The following is a 14,267-nucleotide window of genomic DNA, read 5'->3' as shown; positions in this document are numbered from 1 at the left end:
AGGGCTCACAGGGAGAAGAGAGAGGGCAGGGAAAGGGAGAGGTTAGTGAGGGAGATCCTAAGGGTGGACAGGAGATATGCAGAGGCCCCGAGGAGGGACTACTTAGGGAGCGGCGAAGTCTCCAGATGGAATTTGACCTGTTGACCACAGGGAAGGCAGAGGCACAGTGGAGGAAAGCACAGGGGGCGACGTACGAGTATGGGGAGAAGGCGAGCCGGATGCTGGCACATCAGCTCCGTAAGAGGATGGCAGCGAGGGAGATAGGTGGAGTTAAGGATAGCAGGGGAACTAATGTGCGGAGTGCGGTGAAAGTAAATGAGGCATTTAAGGACTTTTATGAGGAGCTGTACAGATCTTAGCCCCCAGCGGGTGAAGAGGGGATGCAACGATTTCTAGATCAACTGAGGTTCCCGAGGGTGGAGGAGCAGGAGGTGGCTGGTTTGGGGGCGCCGATTGGGTTGGACGAGCTGGTTAAAGGACTGGGGAGCATGCAGGCGGTGAAGGCCCCGGGGCCAGATGGGTTTCCGATTGAGTTTTACAGGAAGTATGCGGACCTGTTAGCCCCGTTGCTAGTGAGGACTTTTGATGAGGCAAGGGAGGGGGGGACCCTGCCCCCGACAATGTCCGGGGCGCTGATCTCTCTGATCCTGAAGCGGGACAAGGACCCACTGCAATGTGGGTCGTATAGACCGATCTCGCTCCTCAATGTGGATGCTAAGTTGCTGGCAAAAGTGCTGGCTACGAGAATTGAGGACTGCGTCCCGGGGGTGATTCATGAGGACCAGACGGGATTTGTAAAGGGCAGGCAGCTAAACACCAATGTGCAGAGGCTCCTCAATGTGATTATGATGCCCTCGGTGGAGGGAGAGGCGGAGATAGTGGCAGCTATGGACACGGCGAAGGCCTTTGACCGGGTGGAGTGGGAGTATCTCTGGGAAGTGTTGCGGAGGTTTGGGTTTGGGGAGGGGTTAATCAGGTGGGTTAAGCTCCTATATGGAGCCCCGATGGCGAGTGTGGCTACGAATCGGCGGAGGTCGGAGTATTTTCGGCTGTACCGAGGGACGAGGCAGGGGTGCCCCTTAGTAACATAGAATTTACATAGAATTTACAGTGCAGAAGGAGGCCATTCGGCCCATCGAGTCTGCACCGGCTCTTGGAAAGAGCACCCTACCCAAGGTCAACACCGCCACCCTATCCCCATAACCCAGTAACCCCACCCACCACAAAGGGCAATTTTGGACACTAAGGGCAATTTATCATGGCCAATCCACCTAACCTGCACATCTTTGGACTGTGGGAGGAAACCGGAGCACCCGGAGGAAACCCACGCACACACAGGGAGGATGTGCAGACTCCGCACAGACAGTGACCCAAGCCAGAATCGAACCTGGGACCCTGGCGCTGTGAAGCAATTGTGCTATCCACAAGGCTACCGTGCTGCCCTTGTCCCCCCTGTTGTTTGCATTAGCAATTGAGCCTTTGGCCATGTCATTAAGGGAGTCCAGGAAATGGAGGGGGGTGGTCCGAGGGGGAGAGGAGCATCGGGTGTCGCTGTATGCAGACGACCTGTTGCTGTATGTGGCAGATCCAGTGGAGGGGATGGTGGAGGTCATGCGGATCCTAAGGGAGTTTGGGGACTTCTCGGGCTATAAGCTCAATGTAGGGAAAAGTGAGCTCTTTGTGGTGCATCCAGGGGACCAGGGAAGAGGGATAGACGACCTACCGTTGAGGAGGGCGGAAAGGAGCTTTCGGTACTTGGGGATCCAGGTAGCTAGGAGCTGGAGGGCCCTGCACAAACTTAATTTGACGCGGCTGGTGGAGCAGATGGAGGACTTCAAAAGATGGGATGCATTGCCACTCTCGCTAGCGGGCAGGGTACAGTCGATTAAAATGATGGTCCTCCCGAGGTTTCTTTTTGTGTTCCAGTGCCTTCCTATTATGATTACCAAGGCCTTTTTTTAAAATGGGTAGGTAAGAGCATCATGGGTTTTGTGTGGGCAAACAAGACCCCGAGGGTAAGGGGGCTTCTGGAGCGTAGTAGGGACAGGGGAGGGCAGGCGTTGCCGAATCTGGGTGACTATTATTGGGCAGCCAACGTGGCGATGATCCCGAAGTGGGTAATAGAGGGAGAGGGGGCGGCATGGAAGAGGTTGGAGGTGGCGTCCTGCAAAGGAACAAGCCTGAGGGCGCTGGTGACGGCACCGCTGCCGCTCTCGCCGACAAGGTACACCACGAATCCGGTGGTGGCGGCAACGCTAAAGATCTGGGGGCAGTGGAGACGACATAGGGGTGAGATGGGAGCCTCTGTGTGGTCCCCGATCCGGGAGAATCATCGGTTCGTCCCAGGAAGGATGGACGGGGGGGCTGCGGATCTGGCATCAGGCAGGGATCAGAAGGATGGGCGACCTGTTTATAGACGGGACGTTGGCGAGCCTAGGGGCGCTGGAGGAGAAGTTTGGGTTACCCCCGGGAAATGCGTTCAGGTATATGCAAGTGAGGGCGTTTGTGAGGCGGCAGGTGAGGGGATTCCCGTTGCTCCCGACACAGGGGATTCAGAACAGGGTGATTTCGGGTGTATGGGTCGGGGAAGGCAAGGTTTCGGCGATATATCAGGAGATGAAAAGAAGAGGGGGAGGCTTCGGTAGAGGAGCTGAAGGGCAAGTGGGAGGAGGAGTGGGGGAGGAGATTGAAGAGGGTATGTGGGCTGATGCCCTGAGTAGGGTCAATTCCTCTTCCTCATGTGCCAGGCTCAGCCTGAAACAGTTTAAGGTCATTCACAGAGCGCATATGACAGGGGCGAGGCTGAGTAGGTTCTTTGGGATGGAGGACAGATGCGGGAGGTGCTCGGGAAGCCCGGCGAATCACGTCCACATGTTCTGGGTCGTGCCCGGCACTGGATGGGTTCTGGAGGGGTTTCGCGAAGACTATGTCCAAGGTGGTGAAAGTCCAGGTCAAGCCAAGTTGAGGGCTGGCATTATTTGGGGTGGCGGGCGAGCGGGAGTGCAGGAGGCGAAAGAGGCCAGTATTCTGGCCTTTGTGTCCCTGGTAGCTCGGCGGAGGATCTTGCTCATGTGGAAGGACGTGAAGCCCCCCAGTGTGGAAGCCTGGATAAATGACATGGCAGGATTCATTTAGCTGGAGAGGATAAAGTCTGCCTTGAGAGGGTCTGCGCAGGGGTTCTTCAGGTGGTGGCAACCATTCCTGGACTATCTCGCGTTAGAATGAGGTCGGTCAACAGCAGCAGCAACCCAGGGAGGGGGGGGGTTCTTTTTTGGGGGGGGGGGGTATTTGGGCGGGTGGGGAGGGGGTTTTGCCTAGGGGTACTTGTAAAAAAGCATATGGGAGGGTTATTATGTGCGGGAGAAACCCATTGTATAAGTTCTGTAGTATGTTTGATTGATATGTTTATGTTCTGTTCTTTTCTCTTTCTCTTTTCTGTTACGGGGGTGGTTTAATTGGCTGAAAATTTTTGTTGGAAAAGCTTTGAATAAACATATTTTTTTTTTAAAAACACATGTTTCAGTTATGGCCACTAAATCATAGTCATTCACGATGATTTGCGCCATCAACTCATTTACGTTATTCCGAATACTACAAGCATTTGGGTAAAGTACACTTATGTTGGTTTTTTTTCACCTCTGTTTTGAATCTTAACACCTCGATCAATAACCTCTCCTAAGTTATATTTCCTCTTAACGTTTCTTCTAATTTTCCTTGTCGTTGAACCCATATCTTCATGTAACAACCTGCCGCGTCGCTAACCATGTTTAGCACAGGGCAAAATCGCTGGCTTTGAAAGCAGACCCAGGCAGGCCAGCAGCACGGTTCGATTCCCGTAACAGCCTCCCCGAACAGGTGCCGGAATGTGGCGACTAGGGGCTTTTCACAGTAACTTCATTTGAAGCTTACTTGCGACAATAAGCGATTTTCATTTCATTTCATTTAATTAATGTTTTTACTTCCCGTTTTATTCCTTTTAGTATTATTGGTCCTATTCACTGAGCTCCCCTCAGTCACTGTACCTTGTACTGGCGCCCTTTTTGATTTTTCACTATGACTTCTCTGCCTTACACTTTCCCCCTTACTGCCTTTTATTTCTGTCCCTGTTTTACTACATTCCAACTTCCTGCGTCGGTTCCCATCCCCCTGCCATATTAGTTTCAACCCCCCACAACAGCTCTAGCAAACACCCCCCCTAGGACATTGGTTCCAGTCCTGCCCAGGTGTAGACCATCCGGTTTGTACTGGTCCCACATCCCCCAGAACCGATTCCATGCCCCAGGAATTTGAATCCCTCCCTCTTGCACCATCTCTCGAGCCACGCATTCATCCTATCTATCCTGACATTCCTACTCTGACTAGCTCATGGCACTGGTAGCAATCCTGAGATTACTACCTTTGAGGTCCTACTTTTTAGTTTAACTCCTAGCTCCCTGAATTCAGCTTGTAGGACCTCGTCCCATTTCATACCTATATCGTTGGTGCCTATGTGCACCACGACAGCTGGCTGTTCACCCCCCACCCCCCACCCCCCAGAATGTCCTGCAGCGGCTCCGAGACATCCTTGACCCTTGCACCAGGGAGGCAACATACCATCCTGGAGTCTCAATTGCGTCCGCAGAACCGCCTGTCTATTCCCCGATCACTATAGCCCTGCCATTCTTCTTCCTGCCTAGCTGCGCAGCAGAGCCAGCCACGGTGCCATGAACCTGGCTGCTGCTTTCCCCTGGTGAGCCATCTCCCTCAACTGTATCCAAAGTGGTATATCTGTTTTGCAGGGAGATGACCGCAGGGGACGCCTGCACTGCCTTCCTACTCTTGCTGTGCCTTTTGGTCACCCATTTTCTATCTCCCTCAGTACTTTTCACCTGCGTTGTGACCAACTTGCTAAACGTGCTATCCACGACATCCTCAGCATCGCGGATGCTCCAAAGTGAGTCCATCCGCAGCTCCAGAGTCGTCAAGCGGTCTAACAGGAGCTGCAACTGGACACACTTCTTGCACGTGAAGGAGCCAGGGACTGTGGACGTGTCCCTAAGCTCCCACATCGCACACGAGGAGCATTACATGGGTCTGAGATCTCCTGCTATGTCTTAAACCTTAGGTAAACTTCCAAAAAACGAAAGAAAAAATAAATAAATTAGACAATGAAAAGAAAAACTACTTACCAGTCACTTACCAGGGATAAAAAGCACCTCCTCCACACCCAGCATCGAATTCCCACCTAGATTCAAATTCCCAAACTCACTCTTTGCTGTCTCACTCTGGCTGTCTCTTCTCTGGCTCACTGCGAGAACTCACTCGGAGTGAGTTACAAGTTTCTCTTTTTAATTTGGCCTGAGTTGACTCCCCTCCCCACCTGCTTTTAGATCAAAGTTGATTAAAGTGACTGACACTTAACTGCCAACCAATTATGTGAGTGGGTGGGCAGCCCTTGTTTTTAAAAAAAATATATATTTTATTAAAGTTTTCAAACATAGTTTTTTTCCCTTACAAATCAAAAAAATTAAAATAAAGGTAACATGATAACTGCAATATAACATTGTGTAACTAACATGGTAAACTAACCAAATAACACGAAGTAATACTCCCCCCCGCCCCCTCTCCCCCTCCAAAAACCCAAACAAATTACCCCCCCCCCCTCCGCCACCCCCCCTCCCCCTGGGTTGCTGCTGGCCATCGATCTTCCCTCTAACGTTCCGCCAGGTAGTCGAGGAACGGTTGCCACCGTCTGGTGAACCCTTGAGCCGATCCTCTCAGCGCAAACTTCATCTGCTCTAGTTTTATGAACCCCGCCATATCGTTTATCCAGGCCTCCAGTCCGGGGGGTTTCGCTTCCTTCCACATGAGTAAAATCCTACGCCGGGCTACTAGGGACGCAAAGGCCACGACATCGACCTCTTTCGCCTCCTGCACTCCCGGCTCATCCGCTACTCCAAACATAGCTAACCCCCAGCCTGGCTTGACCCGGACCTTCACCACCTTTGAGATCACTCCCGTCACTCCCCTCCAATACCCCTCCAGTGCCAGACACAACCAAAACATGTGTGGTTCGCCGGGCTTCCCCCGCACCTCCCACACTTGTCCTCCACTCCGAAGAACCTGCTCAACCTTGCTCCCGTTAGGTGTGCTCTATGCAGCACCTTAAATTGGATCAGGCTAAGCCTGGCACACGAGGAAGAGGAATTTACCCTGCTTAGGGCATCAGCCCACAAACCCTCCTCAATCTCCTCCCTGAGCTCTTCTTCCCATTTTCCTTTCAGTTCGCCCACCAACTCCTCCCCCTCTTCTCTCATCTCCCGGTATATCTCTGACACTTTGCCCTCCCCGACCCACCCCCCCGAAAGCACCCTGTCCTGGATCCCTTGTGTCGAGAGCAGCGGAAATTCCCTCACCAGTTGTTTCGTGAGTGCTCTCACCTGCATATATCTAAAGAAATTTCCCCGAGGCAGCTCATACTTTTCCTCAAGCGCTCCCAAGCTCGCAAACGTCCCATCTATAAGTAAATCTCCCACTCTCCTGATTCCTTCCCGGTGCCAGCTCTGGAATCCTCCGTCCAGCCTCCCTGGGGCAAACCTATGATTGTTCCTGATCGGGGACCACACCGAGGCTCCCAGCACACCCCTCTGTCGCCTCCATTGCCCCCAGATACTTAATGTTGCTGCCACCACTGGGTTAGTGGTAAATTCTTTTGGGGAGAGCGGTAGTTTGCCCGTCACCAGCGCTTTTAAACTCGTCCCTTTGCAGGACTTCATCTCCAACCTTTTCCACGCCGCTACCTCTCCCTCTATCATCCATTTACGAATCATCGCCACGTTGGCGGCCCAGTGGTAGTCGCCCAAATTCGGCAACGCCAGTCCCCCTCTGTCTCTGCTACGTTGCAGGAACCCCCTCTTTACCCTCGGGGCCTTCCCTGCCCACACAAAGCTTGTGATGCTCCTATCTATTTATTTAAAGAAGGCCTTAGTGATCAGTATAGGGAGACATTGGAACACAAATAGGAACCTCGGGAGGACCATCATCTTAATTGCCTGCACTCTGCCCGCCAGTGACAGCGGCTGCATGTCCCACCTTTTGAAATCCTCTTCCATTTGTTCCACCAGTCGTGTCAGATTGAGTCTGTGTAAGGTTCCCCAGCTCCTGGCTATCTGAATCCCCAGGTATCGGAAGTTTCTTTCCACTCTCCTTAGCGGTAGGCCATCTATCCCTCTACTCTGGTCCCCAGGGTGTATCACAAAAAGCTCACTCTTTCACATGTTAAGCCTATATCCCGAGAAATCTCCAAACTCCCTCAATATCTGCATGACCTCTGTCATCCCCCCCACTGGGTCCGTCACATACAGCAGTAGGTCATCCGCATAGAGTGACACTCGGTGTTCCTCTCCCCCTCTAACCACCCCTCTCCATTTTCTGGAGTCTCTCAGCGCTATGGCCAGTGGTTCAATTGCCAACGCGAACAGTAATGGGGACAACGGGCATCCCTGTCTTGTTCCCGTGTAGTCGAAAATACTCCGACATTTGCCGACCTGTGACCACACTTGCCGTTGGGGCCCCATAGAGGAGTTTAACCCAGCTGACAAACCCCTCCCCGAACCCGAACCTCCTCAGCACCTCCCATAGATACTCCCACTCCACCCTATCAAATGCCTTCTCTGCATCCATTGCCGCCACTATCTCTGCCTCCCCCTCTGCTGGGGGCATCATTATCACCCCAATAGCCATCGCACGTTGACATTTAGTTGTCTCCCCTTTACGAACCCTGTCTGGTCTTCGTGCACCACCCCCGGGACACAATCCTCTATCCTCGTTGCCAGCACCTTTGCTAGCAACTTGGCGTCCACATTTAGCAGTGAGATAGGCCTATAGGACCTGCACTGCAGCGGATCTTTATCCCGCTTCAAGATTAGCGATATCGTCGCCTCCGACATTGTCGGGGGTAGGGTCCCCCCTTCTCTGACCTCGTTAAAAGGTCCTTACCAGCAGCGGGGCCAACAAGTCCACATATTTTCTATAGAATTCCACCGGGAACCCATCTGGTCCCAGGGCCTTCCCTGCCTGCATGTTCCCCAGCCCCTTGGTAACCTCGTCCACCCCAATCGGCGCCCCCAGGCCTTCCACCTCCTGCTCCTCCACCCTCAGGAACCTTAATTGGTCCAAAAACTGCCGCATTTCCTCTTTTCCCTCCGGGGGTTGGGACCTATATAGTCTCTCGTAAAAGGTCTTAAACACCTCGTTTATCTTCCCTGCTCTCCGCACCGTAGCTCCCATTTCATCCCTAATTCCCCCCATCTCCCTCGCCGCTGTCCTCTTTCGCAGCTGATGGGCCAACAGGCGACTCGCCTTTTCCCCATATTCATATCTCATTCCCTCTGCCTTCCTCCACTGTGCCTCCGCCCTCCTTGTGGTCAACAGGTCGAACTCCGTCTGGAGTCGTCGCCTCTCCCTGTATAGTCCTTCATCCGGGGCCTCCGCATATTCTTTATCTACCCTCAAAATCTCCCCCAGTAGTCTTTCCCTTTCCTTGGCCTCTATTTTCCCCTTGTGGGACCTGATGGAGATCAGCTCTCCTCTGACCACCGCCTTTAGTGCTTCCCATACTACTCCCACTCGGACCTCCCCGTCGTCATTGGCCTCCAGGTACCTTTCGATACATCCCCGCACCCTTCCGCAGACTCCCTCATCCGCCAGTAATCCCACATCCAGTCGCCAGAGTGAACGCTGCTCCCTCTCCTCTCCTAGTTCCAGGTCCACCCAGTGTGGGGCATGATCTGAAACAGCTATGGCTGAGTACTCAGTTCCTTCCACCCTCGAGATCAGTGACCTTCCCAAAACAAAGAAATCTATCCGGGAGTACACCTTGTGGACATGGGAGAAGAAGGAGAACTCTTTGGCCATCGGCCTAACAAATCGCCACAGATCTACTCCCCCCATTTGGTCCATAAACCCCCCAAGCACCTTGGCCGCTGCCGGCCTTCTTCCGGTCCTAGATCTAGATCTATCTAACCCTGGGTCCAACACGGTGTTGAAGTCCCCCCCCCCATTATCAGGTTTCCTACCTCCAGGTCCGGGATACGTCCCAGCATCCGCTTCATAAATCCCGCATCATCCCAATTCGGGGCATATACGTTAACCAACACGACCTCCATTCCCTCCAGTCTGCCACTCACCATCACATATCGGCCTCCGCTGTCTGCTACAATGTTCCTAGCTTCGAATGACACCCGTTTCCCCACCAGTATGGCCACCCCTCTGTTCTTTGCATCCAACCCTGAGCGGAACACCTGTCCCACCCATCCTTTCCTTAACCTAACTTGGTCCGCCACCTTCAGGTGCGTCTCCTGAAGCATGGCCACGTCTGCCCTCAGTCCTTTCAAGTGCGCGAACACTCGGGCCCTTTTAATCGGCCCATTTAGGCCTCTCACGTTCCACGTGATCAGCCGAACTGGGGGTCTGCCTGCCCCCCTCCCCTGTCGACTAGCCATCACCCTCTCTAGGCCAGTCCCACGTCCCGGTTCCGCGCACCCACCCGTTCCCCAGGCGGCGCATTCCCGCCCCGACCACCTTTTCTTTTACCAGTTCCTCTTCCATCTCTGCAGCAGCAACCCAGTTATCCTTCCCCCCCCCCCCCTCCGCCCCCCGCTAGATCCCTATCTAGCATGATTACTCCCCCCATATTGCTTCCGAAAGTCAGCTGACTTCAACTGACCCCGGCTTGTCCCGCTCTCTCCTTGACCCCCCCCCCCCCCCCACCGTGTGGGGAACTCCCATCTACCTTGCGCCTATCTTCCCGCCATCATCTTTCTGGCGCGGGAACAAGAACAATAAGCCCCGTGTTCTCTAGAGCCGTCCCGCCCCTTGTGGCGCAGCTCCCTCTGCCGCCCCACTCCCATTCCCCATCCCCCGCCTATGTCTCTTCTTCCCCCCCACCGGCACCCACATTTCTTAGTGTCCCCCCCTCCCCAATTTACATCTCTATATACGTCAGCATTGTCGTTTCCCCTCCAACATCAGTCCCTCAGTTCTGATCCAGTTTCTCGTTTTTAATGAAGGTCCATGCTTCTTCCGCCGTTTCGAAGTAGTGATGCCTCTCCCGGTGCGTGATCCACAGTCGCGCCGGCTGCACATCCCGAACTTCACCTTCTTCTTGTGTAGCACCTCCTTGGCTCGATTAAAACTCGCCCTCCTTCTCGCCACCTCCGCACTCCAATCCTGGTATACCCATACCACCGCATTCTCCCATCTACTACTTTGTACCTTTTTGGCCCATCTCAGAACCACCTCTGTCATTGAAGCGATGAAATCACACGATCGTCACCCTAGGTGGTTCTCCCGCCTTTGGTCTCCTCGCAGGGACCCAATGGGCCCCTTCCACTTCCAAGGGGCCCTCAGCTCCCATTAGCGAGCGCAGCATCGTGCTCACGTAAGCCCCGCTGTCCGCTCCTTCCACTCCCTCGGGGAGACCCAGGATCCGAAGGTTCTTTCTCCGTGATCTGTTTTCTAGGACTTCAATCCTTTCAATGCACTTTTTGTGGAGCGCCTCGTGCATCTGCGTTTTGACCGCCAGGCCCAGGATCACGTCCTCGTTGTCCGTCACCTTCTGCTCCACCACGCGGAGCTCCATCTCCTGGGTCTTTTGTGCCTCCTTAAGCCCCTCAATTGCTTGTAGCATCAGGGCCAGCACCTCCTTCTTAAGCAGCTCCACACACCGTCTCAAAAATTCGTCTTGGTCCGGCCCCCATGTCGCCTGGGCTCTCTCCGCCGCCATCTTGCTCCTTTATCCTTCTGCCCCTGTCCTCGAGGATTCTTCGCGATCTGGCCGCCGCCGATATTTTTCTTTTTCGCTGGGGGGGGGGGTACTCCCAGTTGTCTCACCCCACACCCGGTTTCGTCCCGAAAAAATTCCCCTTTGGGGCTCTTAAAAGAGCCCGAAGGTCCGTTCGAGCTGGAGCCGCCGAAACGTGCGGCTTAGCTGGTCATCGCCGCAACCGGAAGTCGTGGGCAGCCCTTGTTAACCTACACTGCACAATTCTAGATTAATTTAAATTAATTTTAACTCCTGAAATTTAAAAGAAACTGCCTTATCAATTTGATTGGATTCAATTCCCACCTAGATTCAAATTCCCAAACTCACTCTTTGCTGTCTCACTCTGGCAGTGTCTTCTCTAACTCACTGGGAATGAGTTACAAGTTGCTCTTTTTAATTTGGCCTGAAATTTAAATTGACTTGTACCTGAGGCTGTCACAAATGGCGCTGTGTATTTGTTTTCACTCCTCTGCAAAAGTGGGGAGAGACTGTGAAAGAGAAGGAAGGCTCCAGAGCTCAGGGCCTTCCTGCACGCTTCGTCATCCTCCTTTAGTTCAAGCAGGTGGCTGCAATACAAAAATAATATATTTCATATATGAACTACAACAGTCGGTCCACGTTTCCAGAGGGGAAGTAACAAATCTGCATACACAAGAGGCATCGGATGCTCGACAGACTCCACAGTGGTCTGATGTATTGCATATCAAATCATTTTTGCCAAACTCCTACATTTGGGGCAGCCGGCATAGCCATCAGCTCTAAAGGTATCGTGAGTATGCTCAGTGTGCCCCATAAATTAACAGAAACATTGTAAGCTCCCTTCCTGTTGATTCCCTTTTCTCCGCTTTATTGTTGCTGTTAGTGTGTTGATCCATGGATGCTTCATGGACGTACATCTTTAATTCGAGCAGGTGAAAGTGAGCTACTCAAAATTCACAACATGGGGCGGCACGTGGTGTAGTGGTTAGCACTGGGCCTGCGGCGCTAAGGACCCGGGTTCGAATCCCGGCCCTGGGTCACTGTCCGTGTGGAGTTTGCACATTCTCCCCATGTCTGTGTGGGTTTCACCCCCACAACCCCAAGATGTGCAGGGTAGGTGGATTGGCCACAGTAAATTGTCCCTCAATTGGGAAAAAAGAATAATTGGGTACTCTTCAACTAAACAAAAGTCGCAACAAAGTACGCTGTGCTAGCTTTGGAGTAGAATTCAGACTTTTCGGCACCTGAGGAAATCGGTAGGACTCGGTTTGATTGGTTAGCTGGTGGCTGTACTCGCGGTAACAGGCAGTGATTGGATCCTACCCGAGTGGGAAGGTTTTTTTCAGAGAACCAAGGAAGGACAGTTCGTTCCTGGATGCTCAGGAAAGGACCTGCTCTCGCTTTCTCCAGAAAAGCTACATAGCTGCTGTATTTCTGAGACTGCAGAGATCTGCATGAACCTACAGTAAAAATCTTTACAGACTGAAGGCAGAAACTTCTAACTGTATGCATAGATTGAAGGAAGGCATGCTCGAAGCTCACCAGCTGAAACAAAGATGCTTATCCCGTTACTTATTATTTTACACCCCTCTTTTCCCCTCTGTGTTTGTCGGCCTTGTGGGTGTGTGTGTGTATATGACAGTGGGGCAGGTTTAAGTGGGAGGGGGTTAGGAATTAGATAATAGTTAACCTGATTTATTTGCTGCATTTTTCATTATCGTTATTAATAAAATTAATTGTGTTTAAATTTGCAAACCTGGATACTATAGTTATTGGGCAACCAAGGGCCAAAGACTTTGGGTGTATTTCTCAGAATTATTTATTAAGTTCAATTGTGTTGTGGCACCAGGTGAAGTGGGGCTGGAATTGACCACACACAGCCCAAGTAAAACTGAGATTCTGAATGGTGACAGAGTAGCACTGGCAGGGACAGTTTGCTAACTTTTCTCCTGTTCGGAGGTGGATGTGACATGAAGGAGAGCCTACTACAGGAAAATGAAATGCACCCAAAATTGGGCTTAAAAAAATCCAGAAACATATCTCTCCTTGTTAAACGGAACCGCAAGGATTGAACCGCTTTACCGATTTGAATGACCCAGTGGAGCCAACGTTGCGCTCGCCCTCGCAGATACTTTCCTTGTGCTGTCAGCTGTGGTGTGTAGTAATTTGCTGGTGTTAGAAGCTTGTGGGCTCAAGCTCCACTCTGGACTTGACTATTTAGTCAAGAGGCTAACGCTCCAATGCATCAGGGCTACAGAGCACTGGAATGTCAGATTTGCCATCTTTCAGATGAGCCAATCCTTCAATCAACATCACTAAAAAGAGCAGGTTCTCTGGTAACTATCAGATTGCTGTTTGTGGGACTTTGCCGTGCACAAACTGGCTGCTGTGTATCTTAGATCATAGAATTTACAGTGCAGAAGTAGGCCATTCAGCCCATCGAGTCTGCACCAGGCTCTTGGAAAGAGCACCCTACCCATCGTCAACATCTCCACCCTATCCCCAAAACCAGTAACACACCCAACACTACGGTCAATTTTGGACACTAAGGGCAATTTATCATGGCCAATCCACCCAACACTACGGTCAATTTTGGACACTAAGGCAATTTATCATGGCCAATCCACCCAACCTGCACATCTTTGGACTGTGGGAGGAAACCGGAACACCCGGAGGAAACCCACGCACACACGGGGAGGATGTGCAGACTCCGCACAGACAGTGACCCAATTCCAGAATCGAACCTGTGACTCTGGAGCTGTGAAGCAATTGTGCTATCCACAATGCTACCGTGCTGCCCTTGCTGTTTAGCACAGGGCTAAATCGCTGGCTTTGAAAGCAGACCAAGGCAGGCCAGCAGCATGGTTCAATGTGTCCAGCACGGGAGAGGGGGAAGGGGGGGGAAGAGGGGGAGGGAAGGGGGGGGGAGAGGGGGAGGGAAGGGGGGGGAGAGGGGGAGGGAAAGGGGGGGGGGGGGAGAGGGGGAGGGAAAGGGGGGGAGAGGGGGAGGGAAGGGGGGGAGAGGGGGAGGGAAGGGGGGGGAGAGGGGGAGGGAAGGGGGGGGAGAGGGGGAGGGAAGGGGGGGAGAGGGAGGGAAGGGGGGGAGAGGGGGAGGGAAGGGGGGGGAGAGGGGGAGGGAAGGGGGGGAGAGGGGGAGGGAAGGGGGGGAGAGGGGGAGGGAAGGGGGGGGAGAGGGGGAGGGAAGGGGGGGAGAGGGGGAGGGAAGGGGGGGAGAGGGGGAGGGAAGGGGGGGAGAGGGGGAGGGAAGGGGGGGAGAGGGGGAGGAGGGGGGGGGAGAGGGGGAGGAGGGGGAGAGGGGGGGGAGGGGGGAGGGGGAGGAGGGGGGAGAAGGGGGGGAGGGGAGAGAGGAGGGGGAGAGGGGAGGGGGGAGAGGAGGGGGAGGGGAGGGGAGGGTGGGGAGAGGGGGGAGGGGGGGAGGGGGGAGGGGAGGGGGGGGAGGGGGAGGGGGAGGTGGAAGGGGGAG

At 53.3% G+C, this 14,267-nt stretch overlaps 1 protein-coding gene across 3 annotated transcripts in view; it reads right to left on the bottom strand.

Moving 5' to 3' along the window:
- nudt13 (nudix (nucleoside diphosphate linked moiety X)-type motif 13) overlaps positions 1-14,267 on the bottom strand; it is a 37,980-nt gene that overhangs the window by 17,844 nt on the left and 5,869 nt on the right. For all 3 annotated transcript variants that reach the window (XM_072491478.1, XM_072491477.1, XM_072491479.1), the window contains exon 3: positions 11,231-11,370. In XM_072491478.1, the coding sequence (XP_072347579.1) occupies positions 11,231-11,370 (140 nt within the window). The remainder of the gene's footprint in view (positions 1-11,230; positions 11,371-14,267) is intronic.

Source organism: Scyliorhinus torazame, chromosome 28 (genome assembly GCF_047496885.1).
Source record: "Scyliorhinus torazame isolate Kashiwa2021f chromosome 28, sScyTor2.1, whole genome shotgun sequence".
In the NCBI taxonomy this organism is placed as follows: domain Eukaryota; kingdom Metazoa; phylum Chordata; class Chondrichthyes; order Carcharhiniformes; family Scyliorhinidae; genus Scyliorhinus; species Scyliorhinus torazame.
This window is presented reverse-complemented; position numbering and strand designations above follow the sequence as displayed.